We start from the raw sequence: 20174 nt of genomic DNA on the forward strand, positions 1-20174 counted from the left end.
TCTTAGGGGAAGGGACACCTGAGCTGAGACCTGAAAGACAAGAGGACCCAGCCGCGCAAAGCTCTGCTCCAGAGTATTCTCCTGGAAGCACAGAGAACAGGCAGTGCACAGACCCTGCGGCCAGGACCAGCTCGTGAGAGGGACCAGGAAATAAGGCCAGTGTGACTGGAACAGAGGGAGCGAGCAGGAGATGAGGCCAGAAAGGGAGGAAGGGACAGATATTGCTGGGCTTTGTAGGTCCGGATAAGGAGTCTGGATTTTGTTCTCACTGCAACAGGAAGTCACAGAAGAACCGTAAGCGGGCAGTGACGTGGTAAGTCCATCCTTCTTGGGGCTGCAACAACTATGGTATGTGATTAGCAATACACCAGTGATTCTCAACCAAATCCTACATTCTGTTTGCTCAGAATCATACCAGGGATATTAAGGTACTGGACCAGAGCGGAAGTGAAAAGTATAACAAAACCACCCAACGATATCCCTGTTAGCCTGGGAGAAATGTTGCACTATAATTTAAGAAGTTAGAATTTCATATACATTAATGGCTCTCACTAATGAGATAAACCCTTCCTTCTGGGATCTGGCAGTGATCAGAGCTCAGGCAGTAGTGCTGTCTGAATCCTCAGAAACCTAAAATAACATTTTTACAGAAAAAGCAGCATTGCTCACAGTAACTGACTCGCCCTGGAAAGTTAGAGAACTGGAAATGTAAAGATGGTATCTTTAACAAGTGCCATTCTACTATTTTACAGCTCTTGCCAACACAGCTCTTTTAAAAACAAAAAAAACAAAAACAAACAAACAAAAAAACACGCACTAAAGTGAGTTTCCACTTGAAGAAATAACTCCCCAACACGGGCAACCTTAGCAGCCCAGTTCCTTGCCACTGTAATAACTGATGAGGTGGGTGTTCCGAAGATGAACAAGCAGAGCATCTCTTTCTAATCCTGAGAGAAATGCTCCCCTGTTCGCTGGTCCTTTATCTTGGAGTGAAGACCTGCGCGGGGAAGTCAATTCCTGGTGTGTCCTTGATAAGAATGCACCCTCCCAGGGGTAACGGCAGGGACAAGATCTCTTTAGCAGACATTGTTTGTGAACCCGCGCCCAGTTGCTCTGTACCTTTGAAACTGGGAAAAGTGTGTGTGCCCCTGACAATCATGTTCAGCAAATGCACTGAAAGCAGGAGAAGCGCAGTCACTAATAGAGAGGGACAGTCAGCAAATAACATCCTGACGCTGAGAGCTCCTGTGATGAGAGGTGCCAGCCGCGAACGCGCATGGCACGCAGGGCGGGCCAGGCTTTCGTGCCTGTGTGTGTACGCGTGCTCGAGGTGAGCGCCTTGAAGGAGCCGGTTTTCCTCCGCCTCCTGGAGAAGAAATACAGATTGGGCCTCCTCTCAAATCCCCCACGCCCGACCTAGATTACTCTTTTACCTTTAATCTCTTTAAGACTTGCGTGGAGGCTACCTTGTAATAAAATGATTCTAGATTTATATCACCCACGGATGACGGTTCTATCTCCCCCAATAGGCTGTAAAATCCTCCCAAGCCCGAGTCATCTCTTTTTCTCCTCACTCACCCGTCATATAAAAACTTCCAACAGAGTAGAAGGGAGTGAAATAAAAAATAATTGTCTTCCAGCCTCGCTCCCCAAAGACAACCACTGGTAAGTTTCTCGCATCTCCCATAAAAGCTTGTGGGCGAACTTCTGTGTTATTCAATGTTCAATCCAAAGAGCAAAACTTCGAAGGAATATGGATTGATCCACAGAATTTTTAATCAGTTCCAGTTCAGGGCAGTAGACAAATAATTACAATAATTACATCATTAAGGGGGTGTTGTGGACATTCCAAGGCAGATATGACCACTCACACCCCGTCCACCTCCTGGGGCTTCGGCGAGCACTGAATTTGGGTAGCAGAAGCTGTTACCCAGCATAAGCCTGGTGAGTCCAGCTCTGTCTCTCACATGCTGGCTACTCCCTGGCCAACTGACTCCATCTCTCTGGGTCTCAGTCTCCTCTCCTACAAGATGGGAAGGTGTTCTCTCCGGTCCTTGAATCTAGGACCTTCGAGCTGATCATCGAGTAATGACAAATTCAAACAGGTAGGACACAGCCAAAGTCCAAAATGTGTGTATCAGGAAGAAAATCACAGAGACAATCAATGTAAGAGAGTACCAAGAGAAGACGGATGCAAATTATTATGGAGCAGTTATCATTATTATTCTTTTAACCAAATTCCTGAGCTATATTTCATAGGAAAATCCACGTCTTGTTTTACCGCAGAGATGCACCAAGCAACATCCGCCAATTCTGAAGTTACCTTAGGACACATCAGCAACCCTTCAGAAGCAGAAACAAGCCACCCACGTTCAGTCATTTCTCAGCAATGCACGTGGCCTGCTCAACAGGCTCAGACGGCTTGGGAATATTTTTCCAATGCCAAGAGTCACAGGTAAGTTCAGTAACATGCAGTCGCTCTATGGTCACAAGTGAAGTGACCAGCCAACATCTGAATTCTCATATGCCACCTTGGTGACAACTAGCTGCCTACCAGGGAAGGCGTCTTCCTGCTGGTCAGCCCACGTGTGTTGTTCTGTTCTGTACTGCTCTGACCAGGAGCACAGATAAATACCCAGAGAAGGGAGGGAGTGGGGAGAGAGGGAAAAGGTGCCGAGAGCCGGGGGAGGATGCAGCCACTGTTAAACCTCCATTCGGCAATCTGACTGCAAGCTAAAAGCAGCAAAGATACTAATGATGGCCGAAAATCCTTGTTCTAGGGCAAAGCTGGGAAAAGGGAAGTGGTATTCACAAGTGTCTCTGCCGAACGAACGTTCTCGCCTCTTCTCTCGGAGGCAGGAAAGACGGAGATAACGGGAACAAACCCCGGGGTAGAGAGACATGGGTCCGGCCACTACTAGACAATTATCTAATCAGTTCTGAGGCTCCATTTAGAAAGAGACAGAACAAGGCAATACATGCGCTGTGCTTGTTATTACTATCCTGTGAAAATGTGGGTTTCCGTGGGCTAGCGCCCGTTAAAGACAGGATCCTTAGAAAACGATAACAAGGCAAACTGAGAAATCACACCGTGGTAAAGGAGCCGTGCCTTACCTGGAAAGAATTCATGCAGCGGAGGGAGGGAGGCAACGTGGCATTACTCCTTGACAATATCAACAGCAGCTCCAAGCAGGTTGCAGAGGGCAGGGTGAGGCAGTGGACACTGATGTCACTTTCCCACGAGCTGGCGAGCCTGAAACACACCAATATGTGCAACTTCATCATTGCATCCGGTCAGACGTATGTCAAAAATCTGATGTGAGGAGAAAACTTCTGGTCGTGGGAGAGAAAGAGCGATGTACAAGAAACAGAAATAAAATGGTTACACTAAAAATTCACAGAGAACATGTACAAGACATTTTTATAGTGTTTTTCTTAGAAAACAGAGGGATTAGGCAAGTTTTTTTCAGGTCAACAGCTCATACTCAAAGTTTAAGAGTCGTATGAAATGCAGTCTCATTTGCGAGGGACCTATTGGGGTGGGGGGTTAATAGCTAACACATCAAACGCTTCCTCTGTTCTATGCCCTGTTCCACATGTAGTTCTCTTGTTCAACCCCCAGATAGCTATGAAATGGAACTACTGTTATCCCATTCTCCAGATGTGGAAATTCTTTCTGACCTGGATATGCCCCATGAAATATCTGGTTCTGTTTTTTTTTCCAGACTTTTAAAAAGTGATAGAATCCTTTTATCAATAATTCTTATAAAAGCCCCTGTTCATAATACAAACGAGAGTGAAGCTGCTGCTCTCTTGGAAGGGAAGGGTTGGCGGAAGACCCCATCATCTTCCAGAGAGGCCCGTGAAGCAGCTCTGCTACTTCCTGTGGGACCTACTCGAAAATCCTCTCACCAGGGACATGAGGGAACGGAGGGCTAGAAAAGTAGAGACCTGTCTGAGATGAGGCAGATGTTTAGAAAACGCTCTGGCTGGCTCTGAATCCTGGTTTCCTGACTTCCCATCTAGTGCTTAAAGTAAAGGGAAAATCAGGAAAGCATTACGAGGATACAACGTACTAGGAAGAGCATGAGTCTTACGCCATCAACTCTTCTGTTTACTTGAGTATTTCCTGCCTGTGCCCCTACCAAAGTGTCTCTTATCACTGTCCTAATTTTAAAAGAGTAATATATGTGTATTTTAAATATATATTTTCTCTTAAAAATACATGTTTGCCTTTCCTTAAACCTCCCTCTGTAAAGGTACCTTTAACCGAATCACTGGTGACTTCTGGAAGCTGAGAGAGCATCAGCGGTTGAGGGCATAAGGGATTTAACACTTTCTATGACGCGTCGTAGCAGATGCTTTAGCTGTGTGGTCCGCCAGGTTACTTAGGCTGATACATCTCTGAGGTGTGGTGGGGAGTTAACTCTGCAGCATTTGCCTACTAGCTGGACTGCGATAGGACACTGTCCACTTTCCTAAAAAATGGTCTATTTCAGCAAGTGCACAGTTGAGTGCTTTTTCTTTTTTTTCTTTTTTTTTTTTTTGCGGTACGCGGGCCTCTCCGAACCCGGTTCCCCTGCATCGGCAGGCGGACGCGCAACCACTGCGCCACCAGGGAAGCCCGAGTGCTTTTTCTGTGTTTTAAAAATTACCCTTTTCTATTGATTGGCTAAGTTATTCCTTCTGCTTTTACCAAGTATATAACAGTCCCAACATTTCACTGGCATGGAAGTAAAAACCTTGCTGTCTCTGGTAAAAGTCAAGTGTCATACTAGTGCGGTGGCTTCAAGCTCATCCTCCCCTCCCACTTCCATAGGACCCACAAACCACGTGGTTACTTTCCATTCCCTGAACTGCAATATACTACACATGCTGTGTCTTGCTCATACAGCCTTCTGGGCCTAGAAGGCTGTTACCCTTACTGGTGAACTTCTGTTCATCCTGCAAGAACCATTAGGTAACACTTCTTAGAGACATCCTCCTGTTTCCCTTATGAGAATTAACTACTTGCTTAATACCGTACTTGCAGCTATTAGAATCCTTAACCACCAGCCTCCTTGCATCTTATCTGGGCTGTATCTACATCTCTGACTCATCCTAGATCAGACACAAGCAACCATGGCCTGTGGATTCCTCTAACTCTACAGCTAGTGTGGAAATAAGATAAGGTTAGGGTTGTTCCTCAGATATACCCAGGTATTGACTTTTTTAGTGGCTAAAAGCAATAGTGATTTTTCACTTTTATTGTATGTTCAATCAACAACTTACGTTTTCAGAATTGATACCACCTGCCCTATCACCCACAATAGGGCTGACTAAAGCTATTTTCATTCTGAAATGTTTTCAGTGTCTTGAAAAGGTATTTGCTTTTTCTGAATTGGATCTCTTTCCTCAACAAGAGGAGGTCTGGAGCGTGAATGTCCCTTGGGGACTCATCTGTGAAACCCCCAGACCTAACCCCGGCTCATCGTGCCGCAGACCGTCAGTAAGGGTGTCCCTCAAGACGAAGGGAACCCCGCAACCTGGACCGGGGCTGCTGCAGCTCATAGTTAAGGGTCCTGCCAATCAGAGAGCAACTTAAGCCACTTTCACTTTTCATCATTTTCTTCTCCTCTTTTGGCAGTAATCATATTTGCAAGAGAAAGAGGAAATGGTGAATTATACCAATAAATCGTTTCAGAACAGAGTTGTCTTGGCTTATGGCTACAACATGCTCTCCATACTGAATGCTTGAATTTGACAAGTCTTAGGCCTTAGGTTGCCTCCAACTATCATCTCACCTGTGCCTACCCATCCAGACGGCGGGCCAGGCGCTCTGTTGACGGTTGTTGTGTCTAATCCTACAGCAGCCCTGAAAGGCAGGCATGTTCATCCCATTTTAAAGTTGAGGAAACCAGAGGTCAGAGAGTTTAAGTGATGGTTCAGCATCATGCAGCTGGTGGGTGATGGGGCCAGGATTCACTCCAGCGAGCCCCAATTCAAAGCCTTGCTCTCTCCCCGTCGTACCACACTGATCTCTGAAGGCATCGTAAGTAGCATTATCCTCTCCAAACAAACCACAGTAGGACCTTAGTAAAGGAATCTGCCAACGCCTGTTTCTTCTGCATTTTAACTCTTTAGCTCGTAAAAGACAGAGTTAAGAGTATCTTCATTTTTCTGTAGGAAATTATTTTATCCTTTATAAGCTGCTACTTTAGTACATATATATTCTAAAACTTGAATAAGCAAGGTGGTAAGATGGACATGGGAAAATACACCTATGTCACAGTAAGCGAAAATAGTTCTACAGTGAGAAAAAAAATTAGGAGGCAACACAAATATAAAGGATTATTTCCATGAGAGGAATATAATAACCTGTTTCTTACATTTTCTTTTTTATTCTTTCTTATTTTCCAAGTGTTATTTTTTATAATCAGAAACAAGTTAACGTTAGGATGTTGATGTGCTCTGTGGTGCAGCCAAAGGAATGTTTAAATGCTGTTTAAAGGTAGCAACATGCTGCTAAGTGGCTATGGTGTGACCTATCAAATAGGACACTCAAATAGAAAATAAAATACATTAGCACTGCCTTGTCACTCACAAGCATGTGATCTCGGATAAGCCAAGTTTCCTCATAAGATCTTGGAGTTTATACATAACCTAACCAATGTATCAAACCACCAAAATTTAAATAAAAAGGACATTCATTCCACAAATGATAACCACCGTCACAAAGAAAAAATACAATTAGTTATACATGTTAATTAGTCATGTTTCTCTGTAATTATAAGTATGTGTATGGCATGTAAATCCAAAACTAGCATTTTTAATCCAACCTTAAAGTAATCTGTGATTTAACCATGTTTATCTCTATTGTAGCTCAGAAAGGTGAAGAACGTTTTCCTGATCACATAGTCAGTAAGTAATGGAGAAGAAACTCAAGCATGTTCCTCTCCATCTAAATCTCATTCTTTTTTTGCTATATCATAAACAGAGCAAAAGCATAGGAGATATTTTTTTAATAAATTTTATCCAAAAAAATAGAGAAGCCCAAGGGCAAGTAATGGGATAAATTTTATTTATTTTTTATTTTTTTGCTTTGCATAAATTTTATTATTAGAGTTTGAAAGCAGATATATCTGATATTTATCAAGTTTTGCAATGAGAGAAGAAAATTTTACTTACTCTGATCTAAATCCTATCTCCTGAGTCCTCTTTGGGATAAATTTTAGATATCTCAGAACGTATCATTTTTTAATACTTTGAACAGCCTTATTTTTGACATCAGACAATCCAGCTGGACCTAATATGGCTCTCAAATCCTAATATTCATCCTATCCTTTTTTTTTTTCCTCAGTACACATTTCATTTGCCCAGGACGTATTTTTTTAGTGTTAAGATTTATAAATTTTCTTTACAATTTTAATTGGATAAAACATTACTTTAATCACATGAAACATCCATATCTGTGGAGAAAGAGAGAAAGTAATACATTAAAAATAAAAATAGCTGTTTTGGAAAGTTAGAGCTACGGGTAGGTTTTCCCCAAAACTTCAGTTAATGTTTTTAATGTTTTTTTTTAATTTAGGAAGAAAGAAATGAGAACAGGAAGGAAAGAGGGAGAAAATTCAGTTTATCTTAATATAAGTACCAAACTCATTATGTATTATTTAGGGCATGTGTTGTTTAAGCCAGAGGTGATACTTCAGACTATCCACCCATAGCTCAAATATCAATACAAATTTCTGTTAATGATATAAACATTTTAAGAAACAGGATTCTAATAATCCAGAATCTGGATTATTTCTGGTATTTCCTACAAAGACATCATAGACCTAAATCACATTAGACCTATAAAATCAACAAGATACTTCAAATAGAATAATGAATAAATATCAATTGAAACCTATTTCTGTGATTTTTAAAGCACTGGGAGAGGAAAAGCCTTCCTAGGAGACCAGAGCTGTCAGCCAGGTGACCTTAGTCTAAGAGACCAAATGCGAGCAGAGGACACACCATCTTTATTTCTAAACTTCTGCCTTGACAAAATTCCCTAGAGAAGCAGCTATGGCCTATCTATTTTTAAAGAGCAATGAGAAGGAGAAAAAAAGTCATTTTCCATCACTTCTAACAAAAATAGTGAAACTGAGAATGAATCAAACACCAATCAATATTAAGAAAAGAACCTGAGAAAACAGAAAGGTGATACAGTCTTCTAGGAAACATAGAGGTCATTTAATGTAACAAAGGCAAAAATGACAAATAGAGATCATATAACACCTCTGCCAAAAGTTACAAGTATATCAGGCTTCCCTGGTGGCGCAGTGGTTGAGAGTCCGCCTGCCGATGCAGGGGACGCGGGTTCGTGCCCCGGTCCGGGAGGATCCCACGTGCCGCGGAGCGGCTGGGCCCGTGAGCCGTGGCCGCTGAGCCTGCGCGTCCGGAGCCTGTGCTCCGCAACGGGAGAGGCCACAGCGGTGAGAGGCCCGCGTACCACAAAAAAAAAAAAAAAATTACAATTATATCAAAAGAATCCAACACACTGTAATATGGTATAAAAGAGCTCAACTTGAAAATATTTAACTTAAATCTCATGTTTCTCATATTTTAGCAGTTGATTTGGACACTTTAGTCCTAGAAAGACCTAAAAAAGCAAACAGCCTTTATTAATGATGTTGAAATATAATATTGTTTATACCTGTAGATTCTTAAAACTCAATTTCAAAGCTTTAACAATGATAATCTCATTAATTTAAACTGTCAAAATACCAAATAAGGCAAATGACCAAAACTTAGTGCTAGAATCATTAAAAACATACAACCATTTAACACATAATTTGGACAGAGTCAAAAATTTTTAAATTCTTACATTGTCAAGAACACAAAATTCTGCAACAACTAAATGTACTGGCATATCTGTTATGATAAGCCGTATTAACTCCATCATATTTAAATATTTAAGAAGTACTAATTCATAAAAATAGAACTTGAAAAATGCACATACCAACTACTGCTTATAAATTTCAAAATAAGGTTCATTAAGTGATGAACAGTATTTCTTTGAAATTACAGTGTTTTCTTTGAAAATCACAGGAAAAAAATAAGCTTTTAAATCACAAATGTCAAAACAGTTCTTCAACTCTCTTTGAATTAAAGGGCTCTTGAGAGAAGAGATTTTGGTACACGATTCCTGAAAGCTATGGCTTTCAAACTTTGCTCCTAAGACCTATAAGCTTATCAAGAGAGAGATATAAACTTCTTTCTCTCTCCCACGTTATCAGAAAGCACGGGGAAAATGGTTCTGCTTAAATAAGATACCAACAAGGCAATATCAAAATTAAGTGTATTAATTCACGCCAAAGAACAGTAAGAGATTTTGCTTTTTGTAAATGACTGTAATATTGCAAGATACCAGTTGTTGAGAACATCGGACTGGCATTATCCTTATCACTAAAGAAGAGAACTGACCCGACGAACATGCCTGCCAGAAACTTCATAATCAGAAGTAATATCATTAGAGATGTCATAATTTAAAGAAGTCCATCTAAAGAGACCAGCTAGTCCTTCAGATTTTTAAAAACTTTTTGGTGTAGAAAATGTCAAGTATACAAAAGGATATTTGGAAGAAAATAAATTTAAAAACTTATACCATATTCAAAATTAAAGTCAAGATATGTTAATGGCATAAGTGTAAAAACAAATCTATAAAAAAGAATCTTTCCAGAAAAATCTAAGAAGCTACAACAAACTCATAAGCCATAAGGACTTTATTTTTTTTTTTTAATGGTATTGTCAATAAACAAAAAATCTTTAAAAATCACAGGCAGAGGGCAGGAACCACTGTGATAGAAAGAACTACTACCTATTTATAAAAGGAGGACAAAGGATACAAATTCATTTTTTAAAAGGCTTTCAAGTAGTGGTTTCCGAACCATTTGAACGTCACAGGTTTCCATGATAATATGATTAAAACTACGAAGTCTCTCCCTACAGCGGTGTTTATTTATACAAAGAAAATTTTGCACAGAATTTTGATAGTTTGCCAGACCACCCAATTCTCCAAGCGCATTCACGCCCTCCTTTCATATATACATGGAATCATACAATATATGAACTTATTTTTCCTGGCTTCTTTCACTTAGCATAATGTTTTTAAAATTCATGGACCTCAGCATAAGAACCACTGTTTTTTAGGTCAAAATCTGATTTCTAATTTACCATATTTGATAACATATTTTAAAAGTTCCAACTAATTATACATCATAATATTTGTGTTAGCATATTTTAGTAAGTATAACCAGTTAGAAAAAATTTTTGAAGCATTTTAAAGAGAAAGTCTCCTGGCTCACATTTTTATCTCAATCCATTACCAGAGGAAGTTAGTTGAAAAGAAGACTGAGAAATGCATTTCCAATCCTTTAATCACTTTCCTGAGTAACTGAAGTCAATGTATGAGGTTGGGATGTAATAAATTAGGTCCACTCTGATGACATTCTCGTAAATAAACCTCACACTGGGGCTCCCTAGCTTCCCTGTCCCATCAGGTGCCACCGCAGCCAACACATCCATTGATCAACACTACCTGCTCTGTCCCACAGTTTAAGTCCTTTGCCAGTCTGGATGGAAAAGTGCTTATGATGCATGAAGTACAAAGCAATGGATTAAGACTTCTTCTTTTATTATTTCCTAGACCTGGTATAACAAACAGGTTATCTTCATTTCTCAGTTCAAATCGGTTGGCAGTGACCGTGTTGAGAGGTCCAGTGAAAACGCATTTGGTCTCAGCAGAGCAGAGAGAGATGATCTATCGAAGCTGTATCAGCCCATGGCTTCAGAAGGGGTGTTCCCTGGTGGCTTGCACCAGGCACCCCTCCTCTCCCCTGCCTTTACTGAATACCGTCATCTTCAGCGCCCCTGGCTACTCTTTACAACTCTTCCTAAGTCCACTCTCAGATGGCCTTCTCTTGAAAATCCAGACACTCTTCCTTCACGAGAGGGCATTTGGCAATGGTGTAACTCATTTAGATGAATCAGGCCTGGCCAGTCTTGGTATCCCAGCTATTAGTAACTGGACTGCATGACCCTACATCACAAGTGGCTCTCTCTGATTCATCAGAAGATACATCCTGATGACTAAAAATTCTGTCCCTCTGTGAGGAGAGATGAGAATCCAAACGCCAAGATCACTAACTTACACATGTCAAAGTAACTCTGGTAAAGTGAAAGCCCAGATGGCCACACCCATTTCAGGTAAGGTCAGAGAATCAATTTCCAAGTTACCTTGCATAGAGAAAATTCACTTCTACCAACTTAAATTCAATTCTCCTGTAACAATTTGACTCTTCTGTACCTTAATAAAATGAATATAAACCATAAGATCTACCAGGTCAGGCCATAGAGTCTCCTAAATTTTATATCTATCATTTACCCATTAGCGGACCCTAAAGAGATGGGATTATGGAGACTGGCAAGTATACTGCAAAGTTCTATTCAAAGGTTTTATGGATTAAGAAGTATCCCCTAGGTGAGCACTTTGAGTCCAAGAGGGAAATGTGTGACTAAATTTTTCCGAGGCAGAAAGAGATCTTGCTAAATGAAAGCTTTTGGAACCTGAGAGCAATTTCACTGAAACCCCCAAAGGCCACTATTTTTTTTTTAATTATTAAATATATAGTTTCCCTTTCCTTGCCACCATACCCTTGAAATGAGCTATCTCTGATAACTGGCTTTCACTATTCTACATTCTGCTCATTTTGGAGAGGCTATTCTCAATATTTGGGACCAAAGTATGAAAAAGACACTGAAAACGTGGGTAATCATCCCTGTATAAGTGTGTGTGTAAGTGGGGGTGGGAATGGGGTATTAAATGTGGGATACTCAAGAAATCAGTATTCTAGAAAGGTTTTCAAGTTATTCTCAGGAACTGATGAAAGTCAGTTAAGCACCTGAATTTACTGACATTAGGGGAGCTACAAAAGCTAACTTGTCTTTTTTTTTTTTTTTTAACAGCAATACAACACAATGTGAATAGAAAAACGTTGCCATCATCCGAACAAATTTATACTATAATAAGAAATTATTTGTGAATGTTAAAATGAGGAAAGCTTGCATTTTTTAGCCTAAGAAATAGGAAGATAGCGACACAATGCTTCTTGATGGTCCAACCAGAAAAGCTTTTGTTTAATACTTTACTTTAAAATAACCAAAATATTTCATTTATAACCAAAGTTTTTTTGTTAAATTATTATTACTTTTTACTTTTTATTTTATATTGGGGTATAGCTGATTTACAATGTTGTATTAGTTTCAGGTGTACAGCAAAGTGGCTCAGTTATGCATATACATATATCCATTCTTTTAAAGATTCTTTTCCCATTTTGGTTATTACAGAATACTGACTAGAGTTCCCTGTGCTATACAGTTGTTGATTGTCTATTTTGTATATAGTAGTGTGTATATGTTAAACCCGAACTCCTATTTATCCCTCCCCCCAACCTTTCTCCTTTGGTAACCATAAGTTTGTTTTCTACATGTTTTCTGTGAGTCTGTTTCTGTTTTGTAAATAAGTTCATTTGTATCATCTTTTTAGATTCCACATATAAGTGATATCATATGATATTTGTCTCTTCTCTGACTTACTTCACTTAGTATGATCATCTCTAAGTCCATCCATGTTGCTGCAAATGGCATTATTTCATTCTTTTTAATGGCTGAGTAATATTCATATGCACCACATCTTCTGTATCCACTCCTCTGTCAATGGACATTTAGGTTGCTTCCATGACCTGGCTATTGTAAATAGTGCTGCTATGAACACTGGGGTGCATGTATCTTTTCGAATTATGGTTTTTTCCAGATATATGCCCAGGAGTGGGATTGCTGGGTCATATGGTAACTCTATTTTTAGTTTTTTAAGGAACCTCCATGCTGTTCTCCATAGTGGCTGCACCAATTTACATTCCCACCAACAGTGCAGGAGGGTTCCCTTTTCTCCATACCCTCTCCAGCACTGATTATTTGTAGACGTTTTGATGATGGCCATTCTGACCGGTGTGAAGTGATACCTCACTGTAGTTTTGATGTGCATTTCTCTAATGATTAGTGATGTTGAGCATCTTTTCATATGCCTCTTGGCCACCTATATGTCTTCTCTGGAGAAATGTCTATTTAGATCTCCTGCCCATTGTTTGATTGAGTTGTTTGTTTGATATTGAGCTGCATGAGCTGTTCGTGTATTTTGGAGATTAATCCCTTGTCGGTCACTTTGTTTGCAAATATTTTCTCCTATTCTGTGGGTTGTGTTTTCGTTTTGTTTATGGTTTCCTTTGCTGGGCAAAAGCCTTTAAGTTTAATTAGGTCCCATTTGTTTATTTTAGGGTTTTTTGTTAACTTATCGATACAAACTTTCAAAACCTGTAAACTTGCTTTAGTTAGTGAAAGAAACATATATTTTCAGTGAAAGTATACTTTTGATACCTAAGTTCATCTCTTATTAACATCCCAAGCATCATCTTCAATTCTGCTTTCTAATTACTTACAACATTGAGTTTTAGAAACTAGCAAAAATAAGTCACTACTTCAAAATATGAAACCCCCCAAAATGAAGACCTAAACGATGACTGCAGATCTACACTGACATGGAAAGACAGTCACACTATTTTGACAAGTTAAAAAAAAAAACAAAAGAAGAATAAAGAACAATACATATAGCTAAAATTAATTTATATAAAACTAAATCTTCTAACCATATCTTTTTGTGTAATGTACATAAAGAGGTATATACAAGGAAGAGTGCCAAAATGTTAATAGCAGTTTCCTACGGGGACTGAAATTATAAGAATTCTGCTTGCTCTCTTATACTATATTTTCCTGTATTGTTTCAAACGTTTACAATGAATATGACTATTTTGGTGATCATATAAAAAGTCAAGCTATTTTCATTTTGAAAATATATGAAACGAAAGCTATCTTTGAATGTTTAAAATATATATTAACATTACATAAAGTAAAATTAGTTTTTATGCAAGAAATCAACCAAATCATCTTACAAGTACTTTAAATCTTTAACTGAAAAATGTACTGAAACTAACCTAATCAGCCGTCTTTTCCATGAAAAAAAGTACTTGAGATGGTAAATTTGGAATCCAAGATTTTCATCACTGTCAGTGACGTCACTCAAGTTGCTCTAGTTATTAAAAATCTGTTGCCTGCAAATTGACAAACTTGGTGGTTGCTATTAACAGCATTTTTTGCTTAGAAAACAAAGAATACAAAATAAATATTACAAATGACTGACTGCTTGAGGTGACTTGAGCAGGTATATTATGTATCATTAGGAGATATGAATAAAACTAGGGAGACTTTTTTTCTTTTAAGTGCCAGGAACAAAAAGCTTGCATCCAAGGAACATAAGGCAAAATTATTTCAGGTAATTTCCGTGAACTTGGAACAAGGTAAAAGCCCATGATAGTTGCTTTTGCACTTTGCCAAAATAAACAAGAGAGTGTGGTTTTTTCAGAAAGTCAGCGTCCGACCTCGCAATCAACCTAGCATCCGTTCGTCTTTCTGTTATGCCCAGTAAAATCATAATAACAGCCAGTCTGCCTGGTGCTATGATCCCATTAGGTTGTGTTACCTAAGCAGAGCCAGCTTAAGTCTAATCAGACCAAACAGCTGTTTTAACAGTTGGGTTTCTCCAAAATTAAAATATTCTATTCCTGACGGTGCCTAGCAACTCAACTGTTAGCACAGCTGCTCAAGTTGAAAAGTTAAAACCAAGTGTACATACAGTCTTCCTCCCATCGGCAACTGCTTTGAGATTCTTCCAGAATAGAAGTTCCTAAACTTAAGTGCATTTTGACATTTCCCCGACCTGTTTAAATTTTCCTGCTGGTACTGCCTCTACCTCTGGACTTCAGCCAACATTTCTGCCATCAGCCTCTCTCTTGGTGTTTGCCTTCTGTCACCTCCATACTCTGCACCGTAATTGCCAGCTGGTGGTTCTGGGCTTCCCTCCTTAGAAATATCATCTGTGTGCTTTACACCCTTATTCTTCTCTTTATTGTCTCAGAATCAGAGGTGGAAACTCAGAAGTTCCCAGATTCCACTAAGTGATATACTACTTCCAGGGACTTACATTAGTACTATTAAGGTTAATTGTTGAAGAAAGATCCTTAAAGATAGTCCAAAATTGCTCACTGGCTACAGGTTTTCATTTGTGGTCACTTCATACATGTCTTCAAAATTCTGCATTTGTCACTATGCTCTCACTCAGATGTGTCTGTTTGTCCAATTATTATTTATTTTTTTTGCGGTACGCGGGCCTCTCACTGTTGTGGCCCCTCCCGCCGCGGAGCACAGGCTCCGGACGCGCAGGCTCAGCGGCCACGGCTCACGGGCCCAGCCGCTCCGCGGCATGTGGGATCCTCCCGGACCGGGGCGCGAACCCGGTTCCCCTGCATCGGCAGGCGGACTCTCAACCACTGCGCCACCAGGGAAGCCCTGTCCGATTCTTTTTACTCATTCTTTAGCACAGAAACCTATCCACCAACAATCATATTATCAACAATAAGTTTTATCTGTCTATCCATCTCTCTACCCTACCTTTCTATCCATGGATTCATCCATTTATCCGCCCACTTTCTCATCTTAAAATTTCTGCCAATTGGACTGGACACACCCAAGCTAAATTGACGCTGATAAGCTCTTAAAGTCTGCAAAAGATCTTGCCCCTGATTTCGTAACATTTGCTTTCTCCCCTCACAATGTCCTCATTCCCCATAATTGTACTGCATCACAGATATTTTAAAATCTTAACTCCCAGGGTCTGTCTGAGAACAGATTCACTGCCGTACCCAGACTCATCAAACCAGAAGACACCTACGAAGAAGTTGAACAAGTTTCAAGATTGCAAAAGTTTTCCTGCGGCAGCTTCGGCTCTTCCGCTGGGTTACGTACAGAGTGATTTGGGTTCGTTAACCTTAGACACAGCCTCTCTCCCATGTCCCACTTCTCAGCATGGGAGGGCAGAAGTCAAAGGCGTCAACAAGTGCAGATGCCATCGGCGAGAAGGGCTCACAGACCTTGTACCAGGCGACACTGTCCTGGGGCAACTCGACTCCGATGGAGACACTGGAGGGCTCTGGGAAACAGGACTCCTGGGCTGGAAGCCATTTCAATAAGTCATGCCACACACTAAATGACCAGCATAGTAGAGCTGAACTTTTTTAGTTAAAGGAGACTTTGAAATACTGGCTCCGCTGTCACTATCCCATTCCCATCACATCAGTGCTGAAGACACTACCCCAAAGTTCCTGCACTTTATTTCTGAGTCAGTCTGCAGAACAGGGTTCACTCTCCCAGCTTATGGTATTGTTAGGATCAGTTTTGCTTTCCAGGGCTAAACATAGAAAAGTTTTCATTTTTAATAAGAGCTTAGATAAATAACCCTAAATCCCAAAGGGCCTCATTAAAGCAGCCTCATAAAAGTTTTACACTTGCATATGAGTTAAAAAAAAAAAACAAAACTGTCTACCTAGCGGTTTGAGCTCCTGCTGACTTCTCTAGCCTTGGGGAAGTCATTGTTGAAATTCATGTCTTGCTATTTCAGACGATTTAAAGCAGTCTATTATGATAAGTCACCATGAAATACACCAAATGAAAGACACTGTTCAAACAAAAATCTCAATTTTAAAATACACAAAATACACACAACGCACTCATCCGTATGTTTAAATAGCATTAAGGTTCTGGTACGGTATTCATCTAGCCACATATTTTGTCCTCAGAGCCTACGAAGCAAAAACATATTTTGTATGAGGTGATCTGTTTTCCCTTTCTTTTCTTTACGAGGTCATTTCAACACATTCTGACTCTACCCTGGAGAATTAAAGTCTAGGCAGGAAAGTTCCAACAAAATTGGAAACTAAATCAGTGGGAATAACAAGAACATAAGTAGTGGGCAATGTTAACATTTTATCACCTCTCTTACCAGACCTGGAATGATCCAGACTGACATGGGATACATTTAAAAGGTGAGAGAGTGGTTGGAAACAGAGCGGAATCTCATAGGTTCAAACAATGAAACACCAGAAATGGCTCCTTAAAAATGCCTCCGTACCTAGCACATCACCTTGCAACATGGTAAGTGTTTAATAAATATTTGCTAAATGAATTTTTAAAAATCATTTTCTGCCATTTTTATTCCATTACAAGACTATCATCCTCAGTACTTCTCAGACCTTGGAATCAGTGATCAGGAATCTTAACCCAATTCTAAAAGTTTGTTCTATTTCAACAATAGATCCCCAAGAGTAGAAATCTGAGAGGAATTAAACCCCCCTGTAATATTCCTAACTTGTGACTGTACGGTCTTGGCTTGAATATCTCCAGTAACAGGGAGACTCACTGCAAAGAAGTTCTTTAAGTGAAATCTCTTCACAACTGGAGCCCTTCAGAAAATATCTGACATCTAACTCTTTTTCCTAACTTTTCTCTAAGCTAAACATTCCCCATTTCCTCGTATCATATAGATGAGTTTCATTACCATTCTAGTTTTTCAACTTGGTGACCATTTATTAAAATAGCCCTACCATGATCTTCATCTTCAGTGCAGAAGGAAAGTTTGCATAGTATCTCTTATGTTATCAGACACTTTCAATATATTAGTTCATTTAATCTCCATAATAACATTGAAAATGGGGTTTCATGACACTCATTTTACAGACAAGCAGGCTGAAGTTCAAGAGTTTAAATGACATGCACATGATCTCACAGAAGAAGCAGGACTCAACTCCAGTTCCTCCAACTCCCAAGTGTTTTCCATTACTCTTTTGAGCCTCAGTCTTTTCAGCCGTAAAACAGGGGTAATAATATTTGCCCTTTTAACCTCAAAGGTTTCTTGTGAATATCAAATGAGATAATATATGAAAAAAAGCATAAAAGGCAGGTTTTTATCACTAAGATCATTCATATGTAGATAAATTCTGCTGTTTCAAGTATTTAATTTAAGAATGGGAGAGGTCCAAGTCACAGGTGATGTGAATGTTACTGTTCTTTGCTTCCAAAATTCAAAGCATATGGCAACGAAATGATCCAGGAGTATTACGAGACTCAGTCCTATAAAGATGTAGGAAAGTCACTCATCTTTTGGAGTTCTGAATTCAATTAAGAAAGTATTTTCCAACAATTAAATATCAAGAATACAAACTACCCAATCAAAAAATGGGCAGAAGACTTGAATAGACATTTCTCCAAAAAGACATACAGATGAAAATATCTCAAGATCGCTAATTATTAGAGAAATGCAAATCAAAACAACAATGAAGGGAGATGCAAGAGGCAAGAGGTATGGGAACATATAAAGCAGAAACTAACACACCACTGTAAAGCAATTATACTGCAATAAAGATGTTAAAAAAAACGAGATATCACCTCACACCTGTCAGAATGGCCATCATCAAAAACTCTACAAATAACAAATGTTCGGAGGCGATGTGGAAAAAATGGAGCCCCTCCTACACTGCTGGTGAGAATGTACCTTGGTGCAGCCACTATGGAGACCGGTATGGAGGTTCCTTAAAAAACGACAAATAGAACTACCATATGACCCAGCAATCCCACTACTGGGCATATACCCTGAGAAAACCATAATTCAAAAAGAGTCATGTACCAAAATGTTCATTGCAGCTCTATTTACAATAGCCAGGACATGGAAGCAACCTAAGTGTCCATCAACAGATGAATGGATAAAGAAGATGTGGCACATATATACAATGGAATATTACTCAGCCGTAAACAGAAACAAAACTGAGTTATTTGTAGTGAGGTGGACGGACCTGGAGTGAAGTCAGAAAGAGAAAAACAAATACCATATGCTAACACATATATATGGAATCTAAGAAAAAAAAAAAAAGGTCATGAAGAACCTAGGGGCAAGACGGCAATAAAGACACAGACCTACTAGACAATGGACTTGAGGATATGGGGAGAAGGAAGGGTAAGCTGTGACAAAGTGAGAGAGTGGCATGGACATATATACACTACCAAATGTGGGGTGGATAGCTAGTGGGAAGCAGCCGCAAGGCACAGGGAGATCAGGTAGGTGGTTTGTGACCACCTAGAGGGGTGGGATAGGGAGGGTGGGAGGGAGGGAGACGCAGGAGGGAAGAGATATGGGAACATATGTATATGTATAACTGATTCACTTTGTTGTAAAGCAGAAACTAACACACCATTGTAAAGCAATTATACTCCAATAAAGATGTAAAAAAAAAAAAGAGGATGCGGGGAGTGTGTGTGTGTGTGTGTGTGTGTGTGTGTGTGTGTGTGTGTGATGGACTATTACTCAGCCATAAAAAAGAATGAAATTCTGCCATTTGCAGCAACGTGGATGAACCCAGAAAATATTATGCTTAGTGAAGTAAGTGAGACAGAGAAACACAAATACTGTATGATATCATTTATACATGAAATGTAAAAAATAATACAGGTGAATGTATATGCAAAACAGAAACAGACTCACAGATATAGAAAACAAACTTGTGGTTACCAAAGGGGAAAAGGAAGAGGGAGGGGTAAATTAGGGGATGGGATTAACAGATGCAAACTCCTACGTATAAAATAGATAAGCAACAAGGATATACTGTATAGCACAGGGAATTATAGCCATTATCTTGTAATTACTTATAACAGAATACAATCTACAAAAATGCTGAATCACTGTGCTGGAAACCTGAAAGTAATATATATTGTAAATGAACATACTTCATACAAAAAAAAGTGTTTTCCTAGAAAAATGATGTAATTTTTGCCTGTACTGAACCCTTGGTACTCTTGTCAGTTTTGCAGATTATACTATATTATAGATTAATAGATTTTTGTGGACTGGACTGGAAACCTATTTGATATTTATAACATTAATTCTATGAGAAACATACTTCTAGTTCTAAGGAACTGCCTTAGAAAGAAGCTTTTTGGAATATACCCATTTACAAGTGAGAAGAGAATTTTTTCACTTTCTTTTGTAAGGCCCATTAATGGTTTTCTAAGGCATGATAGAATTTTTTTTTTTTTTTTTTGCAGTACGCGTGCCTGTCACTGTTGTGGCCTCTCCAGTTGCGGAGCACAGGCTCCGGACGCGCAGGCTCAGCGGCCACGGCTCACGGGCCCAGCCGCTCCGCGGCATGTGGGGT

The 20174-nt window shown here is 39.6% G+C and overlaps 1 protein-coding gene across 15 annotated transcripts in view; it reads right to left on the minus strand.

Annotated features, from left to right (window-relative positions):
* UBE3D (ubiquitin protein ligase E3D) overlaps positions 1–20174 on the minus strand; it is a 579677-nt gene that overhangs the window by 480426 nt on the left and 79077 nt on the right. For 13 of the 15 annotated variants that reach the window (XR_008618457.1, XM_028494990.2, XM_028494988.2 and 10 more), the window contains exon 9: positions 3115–3253. Coding sequence is in view for 14 of the 15 variants with exons in the window: in XM_028494990.2 (XP_028350791.1) it covers positions 3115–3253 (139 nt within the window). In the remaining variant the exon portion in view is untranslated. Of the gene's footprint in view, positions 1–979; positions 1367–2004; positions 2075–3114; positions 3254–20174 lie in introns of those variants that run through there. The other 2 variants (XM_024133069.3, XM_028494992.2) reach the window with 2 other exon arrangements.

The sequence above is a fragment of the Physeter macrocephalus genome, chromosome 11, assembly GCF_002837175.3.
Source record: "Physeter macrocephalus isolate SW-GA chromosome 11, ASM283717v5, whole genome shotgun sequence".
Taxonomy (NCBI): domain Eukaryota; kingdom Metazoa; phylum Chordata; class Mammalia; order Artiodactyla; family Physeteridae; genus Physeter; species Physeter macrocephalus.